The sequence below is a fragment of the Zasmidium cellare genome (assembly GCF_010093935.1).
Source record: "Zasmidium cellare ATCC 36951 unplaced genomic scaffold M409scaffold_44, whole genome shotgun sequence".
NCBI lineage: Eukaryota > Fungi > Ascomycota > Dothideomycetes > Mycosphaerellales > Mycosphaerellaceae > Zasmidium > Zasmidium cellare.
Genome location: NW_022986988.1, coordinates 255,481 through 270,759, shown reverse-complemented (window position 1 = coordinate 270,759; position 15,279 = coordinate 255,481). Strand labels below are relative to the sequence as shown.

The 15,279-nt window shown below is 53.1% G+C and overlaps 4 protein-coding genes across 4 annotated transcripts; 3 read left to right on the top strand and 1 right to left on the bottom strand.

Moving 5' to 3' along the window:
- Positions 1 to 65: 65 nt before the first annotated feature.
- M409DRAFT_70092 (uncharacterized protein) lies at positions 66 to 1,432 on the top strand (the record flags this gene model as incomplete). Its single annotated transcript, XM_033818567.1, has 2 exons — positions 66 to 582; positions 636 to 1,432. The coding sequence occupies 2 exons, from the start codon at positions 66 to 68 to the stop codon at positions 1,430 to 1,432; spliced, it is 1,314 nt and encodes a 437-aa protein (XP_033661911.1).
- Positions 1,433 to 4,027: 2,595 nt separating this feature from the next.
- On the top strand, positions 4,028 to 4,381 carry M409DRAFT_28628 (uncharacterized protein; the record flags this gene model as incomplete). The annotated part of the gene is made up of 1 exon (XM_033809118.1): positions 4,028 to 4,381. The coding sequence occupies one exon, from the start codon at positions 4,028 to 4,030 to the stop codon at positions 4,379 to 4,381; it is 354 nt and encodes a 117-aa protein (XP_033661910.1).
- Positions 4,382 to 4,886: 505 nt separating this feature from the next.
- On the top strand, positions 4,887 to 5,723 carry M409DRAFT_70091 (uncharacterized protein; the record flags this gene model as incomplete). The annotated part of the gene is made up of 1 exon (XM_033818566.1): positions 4,887 to 5,723. The coding sequence occupies one exon, from the start codon at positions 4,887 to 4,889 to the stop codon at positions 5,721 to 5,723; it is 837 nt and encodes a 278-aa protein (XP_033661909.1).
- Positions 5,724 to 6,111: 388 nt separating this feature from the next.
- On the bottom strand, positions 6,112 to 15,004 carry M409DRAFT_59540 (uncharacterized protein; the record flags this gene model as incomplete). Its single annotated transcript, XM_033814223.1, has 2 exons — positions 6,112 to 6,206; positions 6,313 to 15,004. The coding sequence occupies 2 exons, from the start codon at positions 15,002 to 15,004 to the stop codon at positions 6,112 to 6,114; spliced, it is 8,787 nt and encodes a 2,928-aa protein (XP_033661908.1).
- Positions 15,005 to 15,279: the final 275 nt, after the last annotated feature.

The following is a 15,279-nucleotide window of genomic DNA, read 5'->3' as shown; positions in this document are numbered from 1 at the left end:
ATCTGTCTTGCCTTCTCCTTCTCACGAGACCATCGACCTTGTCACATCAAGGCCACTTAAGCAACATGGCTCTCGAACGGAGCGCCCGGCCATTGGCGCAAAGCCTACGATGCACACGGCACGAGAGAATAGCCCTTCCCATCCGATCCTTCACTTCCTCGACAGCCTGCCGCGAAACAGAAACACAACAGCAGCCGTCCAAGCCTCCATTGGATCCCTTCACCGCGATAACACCTCGATTGGAGCGAAAGTTGATGCGCGAGCAACACAAAACACCCATCGGATCGCGACGAAGGCGAGCTGCCATGCTCACGTCTCCCAACATTCCCTTCGTCGAGCTCCCCTACCAATGCTTTCAAGAAGCGCGCAAATACCTACAGGAAGACCGCAATCAGAAGCTCGAGGAGATCAGGATACAGCGCGAGAGAATTGAAAAGCTGAATGATAAGGTCGTTGTGGAAGAGGCAGAAAAACAAAAGAAGGACCACCGGTTGCGGAGTATGCGGCGGAACCTGGAAGAGTTGAAGATATTGGCGGATATCAATGATCCAATGATCAAGAAGAAGTTCGAAGATGGCCAAGGTATGTGCTGAGTTACTTAATCGAGATGCTGTCGCAGACTGACATAACGAAAGGGGACATGAGCAAACCTATCTACAGACACTTGGCGGACAAGAAATGGCGATCGCACAAACGACGGATCCTCATGCAGCGCATCGAGCAGATGAACGTAACTCCCGATGTTCTGCCCAAAGTCGACCCTATAGTCGAAACTACGCTCTCGTTTCCAGGCCCCATGAGAGCAGATCGGCATCGTGTTGCTCGGGTAGTCCAGCATGGTGACATTGTCGACAGCCGAGTATCTGAAAAAGCACCGAATATCAAGATCCAACCTTTTGAAAAGGGCGAGAAACTGTACACCATCGCAGTCATCAATCCAGACGTACCCGACGTCGCCGCAGACGCCTTCGACCGAAGGTGTCATTTCTTGGCCTGCAATGTTCCTATATCGCCAACGAACACGCTCGTTCAGCTTGGCAAGTTGAGCGATGAGCAGGTGGTGCTTCCATGGCTGCCCGCGTACTCTCAGAAGGGTCTGCCATACCAGCGAATGAGCATCTGGATCCTAGAGCAGCCGCCTCAGGGAGAATTGCCCCCTGGATCTAACGACGTCCCCCCGTCGACTGCATTGGACGTCAAGGCGCTCAAAGAGAACGAAAAGAACACCACCCGAGAGGGCTTTAACCTTCGGGGCTTCGTGGGATACACGAAGGTCCAGCCTGTCGGGGTTGACCTGTTCCGAACAGTTTGGGACGAGGGAACTGCTGGGGTAATGAGAAGAGCAGGCATTGTTGGCTGGAACGTTGAGTTCAAGAACAAGAGGATCGAACCACTGCCCTACAAGAGGCTGAAGGAGGAGCGGTACAGATAGTTGTATTATCATGTTTTTGCAGATACTGTAACAATAACCACCTCACTTCTACATATCATTAAGTAGTTCGGGTCCAGTCATAACTAGACGATCGACAGCTCGAAAGACGAGGTTGTACGCTCAGCCGCGCGGGTACGGACCTAGACCTAGGCCTTATGTGGTGCCTCAGGCATCCATCCCCTTTGCTCCTAGCAGCAATCATGATCCACGAAGCTGCTTACAATCTCGAGTCAAAGAACAACGGCGCTCAGCTTGCTTTAGACATCTCTAGACTGTTTACTCACGTCCCTGCTGGTCCCTTTCAAACAGGACTACTTCCACTTGGAGAGCTGTCTTTAACCTTATCGATATGATTGCGCGACTCACTGGGGAGTATAACCTCGAGTTGACTGGGCTAACTCTTCCGCTGCGCCGGCATTCCTTCAGTTTCCTGCGTAGACCGTGGGTTTGCACTGCTGCGGTCCCTCTTGACCATCCCTTGGGGGCTCACCATAGGCCGCAGGCAATGTTTTCTTCGCCGGCTCCTCCTCTTACATGCCGTTTTAGACTTCACATTGGACCTCTCCGAAGCCATCGGTGACAGAGGCGTTGGTACAGGTGCGCTCATTGCAGATTCTCTCCTCTTTTCCGCGATCCTGGCGCTACAACGAAGGGGTTTGAACACGTTTGAAGGCCTCGTTTGACGAGGCATTGCCACCTTCCAGCTTCTGGGTCGTTCTGGTATCTGGTATCAGCGCTGAAGTTGCTGAGGCTACTGCACCGGATTCCAAACAATGGTGAGAGAGACCGTTCCAGCCGCTGTTCACAATTTACTTCGGAGCTCGTTCATTGCAAATCGAGCTACTGCAGCTCGAAGACCATCTGTCCCAAACTCTGGATCTTGATCGGCTCAGCGCGAGGTCTCCAGCCTAGATTGTACGGAAGTCGCTCCTGCTCGAAGAGACTTAGAGCATTTCGCGACGTGGTGTAGGAGAAACCACGGACACTGTTCCGGCTGGCAGCAAGTTTGTAGTTCCTTCTGCACGGAATAGACGCTAGATACAAGGATCTAGATCCAACCCTAGTTCGACATATGCTGCTCTCGAAGTCTAGGAGTCAAGTTGGACACGAATGCGACAGCTGGTCAATCGGCATGTGGGCGAAAAGCCACGGATGAAGATCCATGCTGTATACTGTCTCATGGTCCTTTTGTCTCCTTTAGGCAGCCCGATCAATTGCAAGAAGTCTCCGTGATGGTCTTCAACTAACAGGGGCTGCGTTACGCTGTGCACCGGAGCTGACGACGGCCACGCATCCCGAGTTCGTTCCCATCTGATGCAGTGATAATGGGAGTCTTGCCGCCATACTGCCCTACCGTCACGCTCGACTACACAACTGCCTGCTAAAAGCGGGCCTTTCCCCGAGTACGACACGTATAGCTAGAAGTCTGCGACTAGTGTACGATCTTCATAGATCGCTACCCCACACGAAAAGTTGGCAACAGGTATGTCATTGTCCTTTTTCGCTTTACGATACTCGCCCTTTGGTACTAAGTAGCTGGTAGACTCCAGCTGGTCCCTAGACCAGATCTAGGCTCTAGATGTGTAACGGGCTTCAAACTTACAACTACACGTGTTTCTGTTCCCCTATTAGGACCGTGTTGCGGGACTCAAAAAATTATCTAGAGGACGCACTCGTGCGCTGCAATGCCGAAAGCAGTAAATATACCTAACAGATTACACGGCGTGTCGATATCCATTCTAACGTACGCCCCTGACTTACATCTCTTCTTGGCACTGTCTTCTGCTTTTGAGCTTCACACACGCTACGAGAAGGATTAACCTCGTTACCTACTGCACTTCTCGCGTTTCGCTCTTCGTTTATACTTTGCTAGAAAGTAGGATATAGCTAGCTTAACGCGCGTGTTCTGCAAAGCAGATCCTATCTCCTTACACGTCTAATGAATGGGACCCCCTGCCCCCATGCGATGAGGAGCGTATCTTAAGTACTCGTGACCAATGATCTTAGGCACGTTCTGTACCTAGAGGTCTTACAACGGAGTACAAGCAAGCAGTCACGTAATGCACTAGCAAATGCCTACCCCTCGAGCTCGGCGACTCCGTCTATGCGCTTGTATATAATCCTTAGGGCACGACGATATTGTCTAAGGAATTTACTCCGGGTGCAATCCTCCAGGCTAGTCAAGTCTTGATTTGTTCTTCACTCATCGTGAATCGAAGTGGCGCAGCGGATCACTGAAGTTCATCGAACGTTTGTCTGGCAAACTAAGAAAGCCTCGTGTGTGCCTTTAGCATCATACATACAGATCTACGTAGACTGGCCGTTCTTCCGCGATGAACGCCGTACCATGATCATTCCCGCGATGGCCACCTCGGACGATCTCTAGGAAAGGCTTTTCGGCCGACGTGTAATGTTTGCAGCTCTGCTTGCTGTCCAACTGTGGATGCCGAGAGAGGTGTATATATAACTGCCTGCACAGTAACATTTCAAGCACTCATCAATCACAAGTCAAAGCTCGCTATCAACCCATCGATATCCAACACTACTCAGGACCCTTACTGTTCGACGTCTGGACACCCCTTGCCTACTCCAAAAATGAAGCTCTACATGTTGGCCATCGTCCCTGCGTTGGTCCTCTCGGACACTTCGTACAAAGCGACGGTCTCCCTGTATCAGGACACAGCGTGCCAGACGCCCGTCGTAGGATCTGGCAATACCGTTGTCGACGGCGACACTTGCGACACGGGGCCGTTTGAAACGGGTTGGTCGTCCGCTCAGGTCGTCAATGCTGCAGATCTGCCCTCGGAGGGTACGATCACGTTCTACACCAAGAACAACTGTGGCTGCCCCAGCTGTGGCTCCCATGGCTACGCCGCCCAGGACAGTGGCTGTTTGACGGATTTCGGATTCTCCGCCAACGCTGTCGGTTTCGATGCGGCTCCAGTATAGGTTAGTGCTTTGGTCTGTTCTCGACGTGATGAGTGTAGATTCTAATGTCTATGTACAGATATGATGTTCGGCAATGCATCTTCGACTCCAGATTGAAAAGTTGGCTGTGTAAGGCTGTGTCGCGATGAGGAGGGACGGGGGAAAACGTAAATAGTATACACTCATTTGACCTTGGGATTGAACGTAGTGTTCGGGCCCATATTCCAGCAATTACACAAAAGATCAGTGGGCGTTACAAACAACTCCCCTATGTCTTTATTTCTGAACACCGATGTCAGCTTGCAAGCAGAATTCCAATTCTTTATACTGGACGGCAAGTAGTATAGTCCTAAAAGCACCAAGAAATTAGGCTGTAAAGTAAGGAGTGAGGTGTGCGGCTGTCTCGGAGCAGGCTGTAAAGGTTCTCAAAACGGAACTCCTCCGCACCTCTTCCCCGACTTCACCCCATGCCATTGACCATCACCTCAAACCTCCCAACAATTATATATCCTCAACAACACACAAAATGAAAACCCGCCACACCTCCCCGGCCGCCCAAGCCCTCTACCACGTCTTCATCGCCCCAGCGCTCTCCAAACCCCGCACAACCCAGCACCTCCTCCCACCCCACAACCACATCCGCCGCTTCACCACCACCCCCCTCCTCCGTGCCAAAACCCGCGCCCCCGAACTCCGCACCCAAAAATGGGACGCCGAAATCACCGCCCGCCAAATCTACCTCGTCGACCCAGTGACCAACATCCTACGGGACCCCGAAACCGGCGCCCTGCCCCCACCGCGGACGCGCTACGACGTGCTGAACAGCATCGACACGAAAACCCACCGTCTGGTCCAACTCGAGCCGGACGAACCGGGGAATAGGAATTTCATGCCGGTGTGTAAGATTGTGGATAAGAAGGAGTCATACGACGCCGAGAAGCGGAAAGCCAAAGCCGCGAAGACAGCGAAGAAATTGAGTGCGCGGAGCAGTGAGATGGGGATGAAGACCGTGGAGCTGAACTGGGCGATTGACGCGAATGATCTGGGGCATCGGGTGGAGAAGATGAAGGGGTTCCTGACGGAGGGGCGGAGGGTGGAGGTTGTGTTGGCGAGTAAGAAGAGGGGGAGGAAGGCGAGTTTGGAGGAGTGTGAGGGGGTGCTGGGGAGGTTGAGGGCGGCGGTGGAGAGTGTGGAGGGGGCGAGGGAGGTGGAGGGGTTGAAGGGGAAGGTTGGGGGGTTTGCTACTATGGTTGTGTTGGGACGGCCGGTGAGGGATATTATTAGTGAGGCGAAGGAGAGGGGTGGGGAGGAGAAGGAGAAGGAGCAGGGGAGGGAGAAGGAGAAAGTGGAGGAGCAAGGTTGATCAAGGTTGAAGACGGTACGGCTTTTGGTCTCAGGAGAATTCTATATACATCAACGAAGCTGACAAGTACTGTCGAAGGAAATGCAACCCATGTGCCCTTTCAGCCGTACATTCGTACAGCGCAGACAAAACAAAACGCAAGCAAATCAAATTCGAGCCAGGCTCTCAGGCCACGAAGCAAAAGACACCCTTCCCATTTCCTTCCATGCCTTCCTTCTCCCAGTCCTGTCGAAGAAAAGGAACGATAAAAATGAAAAATCAACTCCTTGGGGGGTATCACGAAGAAAAGAGTTACCTCCAAGATTTCGGTGTCCCCGCCTTCCTCCTTTCCCGCGTGCTATGCAAAAACAAACAAAACAAAATGAAAAGTAATGCTTTTTTTAATCCCTCAGCCGACCGAGTAACTTCTGCGGTCCGAGCAGCAGCTTGCTCTTCCGCTTCGTATCCTCGTTATCTTCCGCTGACGCCTCGCCGCCGTGCTGACTGCCATGAATGGAAGCCTGGGTCGAAGACTGACGCTGTCTCAAACGCTCCCCGAAGCCAGACAAATGCCTCGTGATGGAAGCAGCCCGCGTACGCGAGTGCTCACCCTCATTATTGCCGACAGTCGCCAACGGACGAGGACGCGGTCTCGGCGTCGACTGTGGTGTAGACAGTTGGCTGTACGAAGCTGGCTGCAAGACGTCGCCATTCCCATTCAAGTGCTCGCCTTCCTCGGAGATCCTGATCTCGGGCGTGGAGTTGGACGGCGAGGTAGAATAGCTGATGGTCCGGGCCAGATTGCTGCTGGGTGGCCTGGCACTCGAGGGGCGACCGGATTCTTGCAAGCTGCTTGTCTCGGAGCTGTTGGAGGTCTTGACTTGCCAGTCTGGCGGGCCGGGGAGGAGGCCAAAGTCGCTGGCGTTGGGGCTCATGAAGGTACTCTTGTTTGCCAGCTCGCGCAGCCGAGACTGCTGTTGACGGCTCGGCTTGTGGTGGCTGAACTTGTTCCCGACAATCGCCCCGGCGTGGCTGATCAGAGCGCGGATGATATCCTTCTTCAGCTGCAGAGCCAAGTCGAGGTTTGACCAGGTCTTGTTGCGATACTCCAATGTCGGCATCCGGAAGACAAGGTCGTGCACGTCTTCGAGATTGCGCTTGCCTTGACCCTTGTAGGATAGGCACAGCACCATGCTCGGGATCTTGACGTACGCCAGCGTCATGTAGTTCGATGCTCTGTTCATCATCTGCGTCAGATCATCAGAAGGACCTTCCTTGTCCTTGTCTTTGTCCTTCTTCCTTTTCTTGTCATGGCTGTTTGACCTTCCAGTCATCAACCTCTGATCAAGATCACCGTTGCTGCCGTTCCTGCTCCGTAGAGTATTGAGTGAGCGCTCACTCGGCGAGCGAGACATGGGCGTCAAGTTCGTCTGAGAAAGCGCCTGTCGAGAAGCCAACGAGCGACCGCTATGACCATGCTGCGATTTGTTCGAATGCTGGAAGATGGCAAATCCGTGAATTCCACCAGAGTGGCCAGCATTCGAGATCCCAAGACCCTTCTGATCATTCTTCTTCTTCGTCTTTGCCAGGTTGAGCGTGGGCTTGAGCCTGTGTTCGAGAGAGCCAGGGCCGTTGCTGTCGACGTGATTCAGCTCTGCATCCTGACTGTCTGTCTCGGCCAGGGATTGTGACTCTGGTTGTTGGCCCTCGTCCTCTTCTTCCTGGGTCGGTAGCATGTTCTTGACCATGAAGGGCGAGAAGCCACCACCATCGAAAGCATTCCCACCAACGCCGGGGAAGATGTACTCAAACAACTTCTTGGCCACGTCTCGCTCGACTTGCAGCCTCAATGGAACGAGATCGATCTCAAAGTAGTCCACGACTGGGATACCAGCAATGGCTTCAAGCATCAGCCAGTGCACACGCAGCATCTTGGTGTTCCCCAGCTTCCGGCCGCCCCTGGTTTCATCCGTGAACGGCGCGATGATCTCAGGATATAAAGCATCGCTGAGCAGATTGTAGCCATTGATACGGCCAATCTCAATGCTATTGTAGTTCGACCCATCGTAGTTGTCTGTGCGGTCGAACGAAGCATTCTTGAGTTGCACTTCCATGAGCGACTCGCCCTTGTCGTGGTGATGTTGCTCGGTCCGCTCACGAATAAGATGCCACGCAATCTCCTTCGAAGTCATGTTCAAATGCAACATTCCAGCTTGATCGTCTTGTCCTCGAGGATTCTCTGCGTGCTGCTGCGATGTGGTGATGGCCTTCATCATGAAGAACAATTCATCCTCACAGCTCGCCAAATCCTGATCAACCTGAATGCGATCCTTCCAACCTTGTCGATCCAAGTACTTCTCATTGACCTGGAAGTGGACTTTGATCTCCTCCAACTGTCGAATGCGTTCCTGCAGCATCTGAACCATCTCCGGCGCGCCAGACAAATCGCTGAAGTCAGATGCCAACATGATCTTCTCAAGCCGCTCACTACGCGTCTTTTCAAGTGGCTCGTTGTACAGCAGTAGGTCCATGACAATAATGTACATGGCGAAGTACTGGGCAGAATCGCAGATGGCTCTGAAATGAGGGAATTCGAGCCAGACATGATCCATGCGAGTCTCGGCTTCTTCAGCGCTCTCTGCAGTCTTTGGGTCGCCTCCGGTGATGTCGTCGTTGTACTTGAGTCGAAGAGTATTGTATTTGTCGTACCGCAGACTGGCTGATGTTCGATGAACGACACGATTGAATCCGTACGGATTCGTCTGATACTCGAACATGATCTCCATCGGCACCCACGGGGGCCAGTATGTACCGGCCTTGACACCGTAACGATTCGCAGAGTAGAAGTGGAGGTACTCCGTGGAGAACGTCTTGGAGCTCGTGACAAACATCTGCAGACTGTCGGCAGCGGCATTGAAACGGCGCTGGACAAGACCACTGACATCGTCGTCGACTTTGTCTTTCTCCATGATCTGCACGACCTTCAGCTGCATGCCCTTCGCCGTAACGAGCACTGCAGATTTGGCATTCTTTTCGCTTTGCAGCTGCACTTGAGGTGCGATGAGCCTGAAGTGGTAAGTATTTAGAGGCGTGAACTCCATCGATATGTCATCGTTTGGTCCGTCGGAACTCTTGCCGGTGTCCCATCTCTCTGCAAGAGGTTCGTCTGCATCCACGAAATTGCGGCCATCGCGGAGGATCTGATCGATACGGTCCTGCACGGCTGCATCGTCGTCGATGTCCGGTGAAATGGCGCTGTATGCCGTCGCATTCGACTTCTGGCGGCTAGGAGTTGAGAACTTCTCCGCCTTTTCTCTTTCTTCGAGAATCTCCAGAATGAACTTGACTGCCCTTCGAGACATGTAGTATACAAATCCACGTCGCTGACCGTTTTGATGGATGTATCTCAGGATTATGTTCCGTAGAGAGTTGTTCCACTTGATCTGGGCATTGTGCACAATGAATCGATTGTTGAAGTCACTGGTGTAGTCTGCCAGGGGTGCGGTATCCAGATGGCTAGCTTCTCCTTCTGGTCTCTTCACATTCTCGTGCGCCTCAAAGAACTCTTCGCTCGTCTCCAGCTCGGGTACGGCCGAAGGATCGTCTTCGTCGAGTCGTTTCTGTAGATCATGCAAGATCTTCTCCAGCAGATCGTGCTTCGTCTGGAGATGCTCAGAGTGACTTCGCAATGTTTCCAGCTTGTCGTCCAATTGCTGCCGATGTACTCTGTCGCCAGATGTGTCTCTCACCACCTTGAGCTCTGCCTCTCCCACCGCACGCACGTTCTGAGCTTGCTTCTCTTTGATCAGCTCCAGGCGCCTTTCAATGAGCTCAGACTGGACCCGACGTGGATCATTCTTGGCCGACATGACACAGTAATGTGTAGGCTCATCTCCGAATGGACTTGTCCTAGAAGGATCACCCGCGATGGTGCCATTATGATCGGTCTGGCGGAAGTATGTGAATCTGGGCGCGAAGCCTAGCGGCAGAATTTTCGTCTCTGGGTCTGCCTCTGCAGGTAGAGTCCAGTCGAGCTCGACGAAGTCATCCATATCAATCCAGCTGAAGTCGTTGTCCGGTATGTCGAACTTGGACATATCGACCAAGGGCGTCGGGCCTTGAAGCGAGGCAATGGTATCATCATTCGCTTTCTCGATGTCTTCGGCGCTCGTTCCCTCGATGCTCGCCGACAAGGCACGCAGATCGGCGGAGATAAAGTCGACCTGAGCCTGATTGATTCGCATCCCGCTGGTTTGCTTCGATCGGGCACCCTCTCGTGCCTTCAAGTCGAAGTGCTCTCTGCGTTGGTGAAGGTCCATCATGAAGCTGTCAAGTCGCATCTTGAGACCAGTGGCAGTCACAGCGTGAGCAGCGTAGTCTTCCGCATCCTTGTGCTTGTAGACGTGGCTGATGTATAATGGCGACAGAAGTAGGTTGTACTTGATCGTAGCCATGTGTCGACCGAACTTCTTGCTCTTCTTCTCTGTGACGCCCCAGAGTGGCCCCTGGCGAATAGGCAAGGACATCACTCCAGAGAACATGGACCACCAGTTGAAGAAGTGCGAGAAGAAACGTGGCGTAAGGTGTACCGAGTTGTAGTTGTTCGACGGCTTCAAGTTCGACACCGACCAGTCTCGATCGTGCGGCGCGGAGATTGCAATCGACATGTGAATGTGATGACTTCTAAAGCCACGGTATGCATCGTACGGCTGTCCTTCAGGGCCCTTTGCAAAGTCTGGATGTTTGAGCACGACGTCGTAATGCGGTTTGAAGTCGAAAGTTCGCTTGCCATTCGGTAGATCACGCTCGAACATGAGTCCAGCGAGCCAAGTGACCTTACCTGACAGCTTCATGACCACCTTCTTGAAAACAGCATCTCGTCCTGAGTGGCTTGAGCCCGTTGTGGTGCTGGCGTCATCATGCTGATCGGTTTGTTGTGACCTGCGTGCATAGTTATTGAAGTCAGGCACTGCCAATATGTACTCGCCGCTGTCCACTGTCATGAACTTGCGTGGGTCCTTGTCTTGGGCAATGTTCCAGTTGACGTCGTTTCGCCAGACCATGACCAGACCAGCTCCAGTGCCAGTCACGACATACGGATCGCGGGAGCCTTTGAGAATGAGATGTACATCCCCGTCTCCCTTCCAGGCAACGTTGACGCGCGAGTGGAAGGCAAGGCGGATCTTGTCCCAGAACCCAACTCGATCGGAAGGGTCGACTGGAGGCTTAGTGAAGCTTTCCAGCACCTGCATGGTGTCTTGAATTGCTGGTTGGTATGAAGTAGACCATGTGAACTTCGTCGGATTGTTGGTGTTGATCTCCATCTTGAGGTCCGAGTATGTCTTGACGGCCGAGATGGTACGCCGCACATCGATCGCAAAGCCTTTTCCTGACCCGTCTGCCATCTTCTCGGGAGGTACGACCTGCACTTCAACGCTGCGTTGTGATTCGACATCTCTGAACTCTTCAGCAATCACAAAGTCTGTTCGGAAAGAGACAGCTGGCAGCCTTGGAGATTGACCATTACCCAAAGCAGGGATGTGCAGAAGCGGCAGAGGATAGTCTCGCAGTTGAAAGCGAGCCTCGCCCATTGTGATATGCAGGTTCATCGGCAAAAGAAGGCCATATTTCATATCCTTGGGCATGCCTTTGCCAACGTTGTTCAGGAAGTTGGGATACTCGTCGACGGGGAAAGATGGCTTGTCCACGGTGATGTTCAAGTCCATCATAGCGATGACCATAAGCCCAGGTCGTCGACTCCAAGCCAGAATTGGCTCATTCTGTTCGATATCCGCATCCACATCGTCGAGGACACCAAACAGACGTCTGATCTCACGAATGGCGTGGCTTTGAAGTTGCTTGGTGCTGTCAATCCTGCTCTTCCACGACTGAGCATTGAGAAGATCCAGCTTCTCCCTTGCCTGCTCCACGGTTATTGCAGATCCCTCGCCAAGGCCGCACTTCCCTTCAGTATCATATCGCATGTTGCGATGAGCCCGCCTCTGACTTGTATGAGGGCTTGATCGTTCATGGCCTCGTGCACTATGGCTTCGTCGGCCGTTGCTCTGTGGTTGCCTCGTGCGTGATCTGGACCGGTCGTGCTGTGCGGACTGGGCCCGCAATCTCGAGCTGCCGCGCTTTGCGTCACGAGCCAGTCTCTTCTCCTTTAATTTGAAGGCTTCCTCTCGCGCAAGTCTCTGCTTCTGCTCCATCAGGCCAGCTCTGTAAATCGCGCCAAGCTTCCACTCGAAATGGCTATCTTCGATGTCAAACACGAAAATCTGAGTGCGCAAGGTGATGCGAGGTACATGTTTCGGGCCTTCGGGCTCCTTGGTGAGGATGTATTCGTTGGTGCCGGTCAAGAAATGATGCTGCAGCTGCTTGGTCGTCTTGATGATGTTGGTAATGTTGTCAAAGATGGTATGAACCACCAATGAGTGAGGCACCGAGATCCTGATAGCTTCGGCAACCGCGTCGATAGACTTCTCATGCACGCTGTGTTTTCCAGCTTTTCGTCTCAAGTCCCGCAAGTCGAGACGTAGGGTTTTGATTGTTACTATTCGACTCCATGCTGACTTGGTAGCAGGCGCCCGCGCATACATCCTTGCAAGGTGAGTGCGCAGGAAAGGAGTGGACCACCGATGTCGACCGCATTCCAGTCTGAAGATGTGTATCATCATAGGAGGGTCCGCCGGCATTTTGCCCTTTATTTGCAACAAGTTCGTCTTGAAGTCGATGGCTGTGATTTCTCGACTTGCAATCTCATCCAGAGTTGGGTCAGAAGCCGACAAGCCCAAGCTTGCGGCTCTGTTCAATGTAGGCCGTGAGTCCTCTTTCTCACGCTCCAAGAACGTCTTTCTAATAACCGTGGCCGCTACTCCGATTGCGAAGTGATTGTAGAGTGAGTACTGGAGCAGTATGCTCCTTGCAAAGGCGTTGATGTGGAAGATGGGCCCGTGTGCATCAGTCGACGTAGTGAAGGCGATCTCGAAGCGCGGTAACGACATGAATGACTCCGGCTCAGAGTCTTCGATAGAGTCCACAATAAGCCCTTCGAGGTTTTGAAGATGGAATGTGAGTCTCCGTCCGTCCGCAAAGGTGTGATAACGCTTCTTCGGAGAGGCTTGCTCGCTAGCCTTTGCATTCTTCTCCTTCGCAGGCGACTTGGTGATGGACCTGCGACGTCCAAACACATCTGGTGGCTGAGACTCATCACGTTGGGCTCTGTATTCGGTTGTCCAGCTCTGCAACTGCAATCCAAGCCCTCGGGTGTCTTTGGAGACCTGGTCATCAACGCCAGCTAGTTCGAGCCCAAAGTCAGAGCCGTCTAGACGCAACTGATGTAGCCATGCTGGCATTTTTCTGAGAAAGCTTGCTTGCTTCTTGCTCGTACTGTCAGGCCGCGCAAGCACGTTTCGGCGAAGCTGTTTGACTATCTGTCGTACGCCTTCGCAAATGTCAGGTCGAACTAGAAAGACCGTGAAGGTTTGAGCGCGCCCGTTGGCTATCACAGCGATATCTGGTAGAGCGTTAACATCGACCTGTACTTCCACGAAATCGCTATGAAGAAGGTCATGGCGGTCTCCTGAAGCTGTCTGGTAGTAGAGACGATGCCTGGAATGGCGGTAGTACGAGTTCAAACTGTAATGGTTCTGGCCGTCTGTCGCGTGTGATGATTCACACTCCAGGGCAACCGAGGAAACTGAAGAGATGAGCAAGTCGAAGTCATCACTGGCCGCGTTCTTGTCCATAGGTGGCAGTGATATTCGAACTACAGGCTCTTGGATAGAGATTTTGACATGCGCCTTTGGCAGCAATTGTGAAATCAACTGATGGTGAGCAGAAGGCTTGCGGCGTTGACTGCTCCCAGAGCGGTGCTTGAGCATCTCCCGAACCAGTGGGAGATGTTTTGGATCCAGATCCACGGAAGGAGAAGTGCATACGAGATTCGCATACAAGATATTCGTGTTTCGGTCGTCCGGATCATCAGCCTTTGCGTAGTGGATCGTTCGTGATGGTAGCGTTGTCTTGACCGTGGCCGTGACCATGGGCACATAGAGCATACGCTCAGGGTGCTCGTGCCCATCGTCGATGCCTGCAGAGATGGCGATTCCAGTCAGCAACGCCTGATGGGCAACGTCCTTTGTCGAAAAGTACATCCTATGTGCCGGACTCTTGGGGTCCAGACGTAACAAGTCCAAGCCAAGCTCTTTCATGGCGAAATTGAAGTAGACTTCCTTGCCTGCGTAGCCCTTGATATCCAGCTTCCTAGAGAGCCCTACGAAGCCTACTGCGAACTGGACTTCCTGGATCCCTCGTAGAATGGAAGCGATGAAAGCTCGTGAATCGGATACTGTGCGAACGATTCGCTCATCAGCGCTCCCCGGCCTTTCGAGCTCGTCCACGACATCGGCGAACGAGACATCGGCTGGTACGTGGTCCGCTGCGGGATGTGCATATTTCCCGCGAAGAAGATCCGCGCATTGTTTAGCATATTCAAGGTCATCGAATGGGATATTAAGCCGGCCCAGTTTCCACGCAATCGATGCATCGCGAAGTCCCTCTCGTTCTCGGTGCAGCATTCCATGGATGTTGATCGTACAGTAATCCAGCATCTCGGTGGATTCTCTGCCCTCTGGCGTGAAGAGAACACTTCTCACAAGCGACTTCCATTCAGCAGGGCACTGCGTCTCTGGCTTGTGCTTGTGATGCTGGAACAGCCTGCTGCGATCCACCGTCTGCCGCCTTGTATCCACTGACAGAGTCAGACGCTCCAACCTCACAGATCCCACGCCTACAATGTTGATTGTAATGGCCGTAGCTATCAAGTCGATCAGCCGAAGCCAGCTGATCTGCCTATGAAGCCTTTTGATCTTGTCCTTGACTTCCGTCAACTTCCGCCATAACTTCCCATGTCCACTCGCATCTTGCTGATCGTTTGGTGTTTTTGGGCGAGCCTGGCCCTCGTCCTGTACACTCCCGTTCGTTTTTTCAAGGCCGCCATTCTGTCCTCGTCTACTCTCATCCAAAGCTTTCAAATCCACCGTCACAGCCAGTTCTGTTATCACCAAGCTGCACCAGGTCGGAAGCGCAAAGGTGGGGCGGTGGATGGACAGGCCAACGCCGCGGATGTTGACTTTGATGCCATGGCGCGGGGAGAAAGCTATGCGCCTGAAACCGGTGTAACCTACTCGTTGAATCGAGACGCCGGTGACGATGCGCAGGATGGCGAAGATTACAAAGGTGAAGAGGTAGCCGACGACGACAACGCCCAGCAGGAAGGACACCGTGGGCATAGGCATGGCGCATGCGCCATCAGAGGTCGGCGCGCCGGCGCAGTGAAATGGAGTGGATCTGAGCTGTCGTTCGCCGTGTCATGCTCGTCAATGTTGCGGTGCGGTCTGTCGTGGTTTCGAGGCTCAGAGGTAGAGGTGGAATTCGACGCCGTCTACGGGTGGGTGGTTGTTCGTGGACGCGGGTGGAAGAATGGAGTGGCGATGAAAGAAAAGGCACTTGGCCTGGCCCGCGCAGTGCGCCTTTGCAGATAGCACCACGAAGGAGTGAAGAGGTACTATCG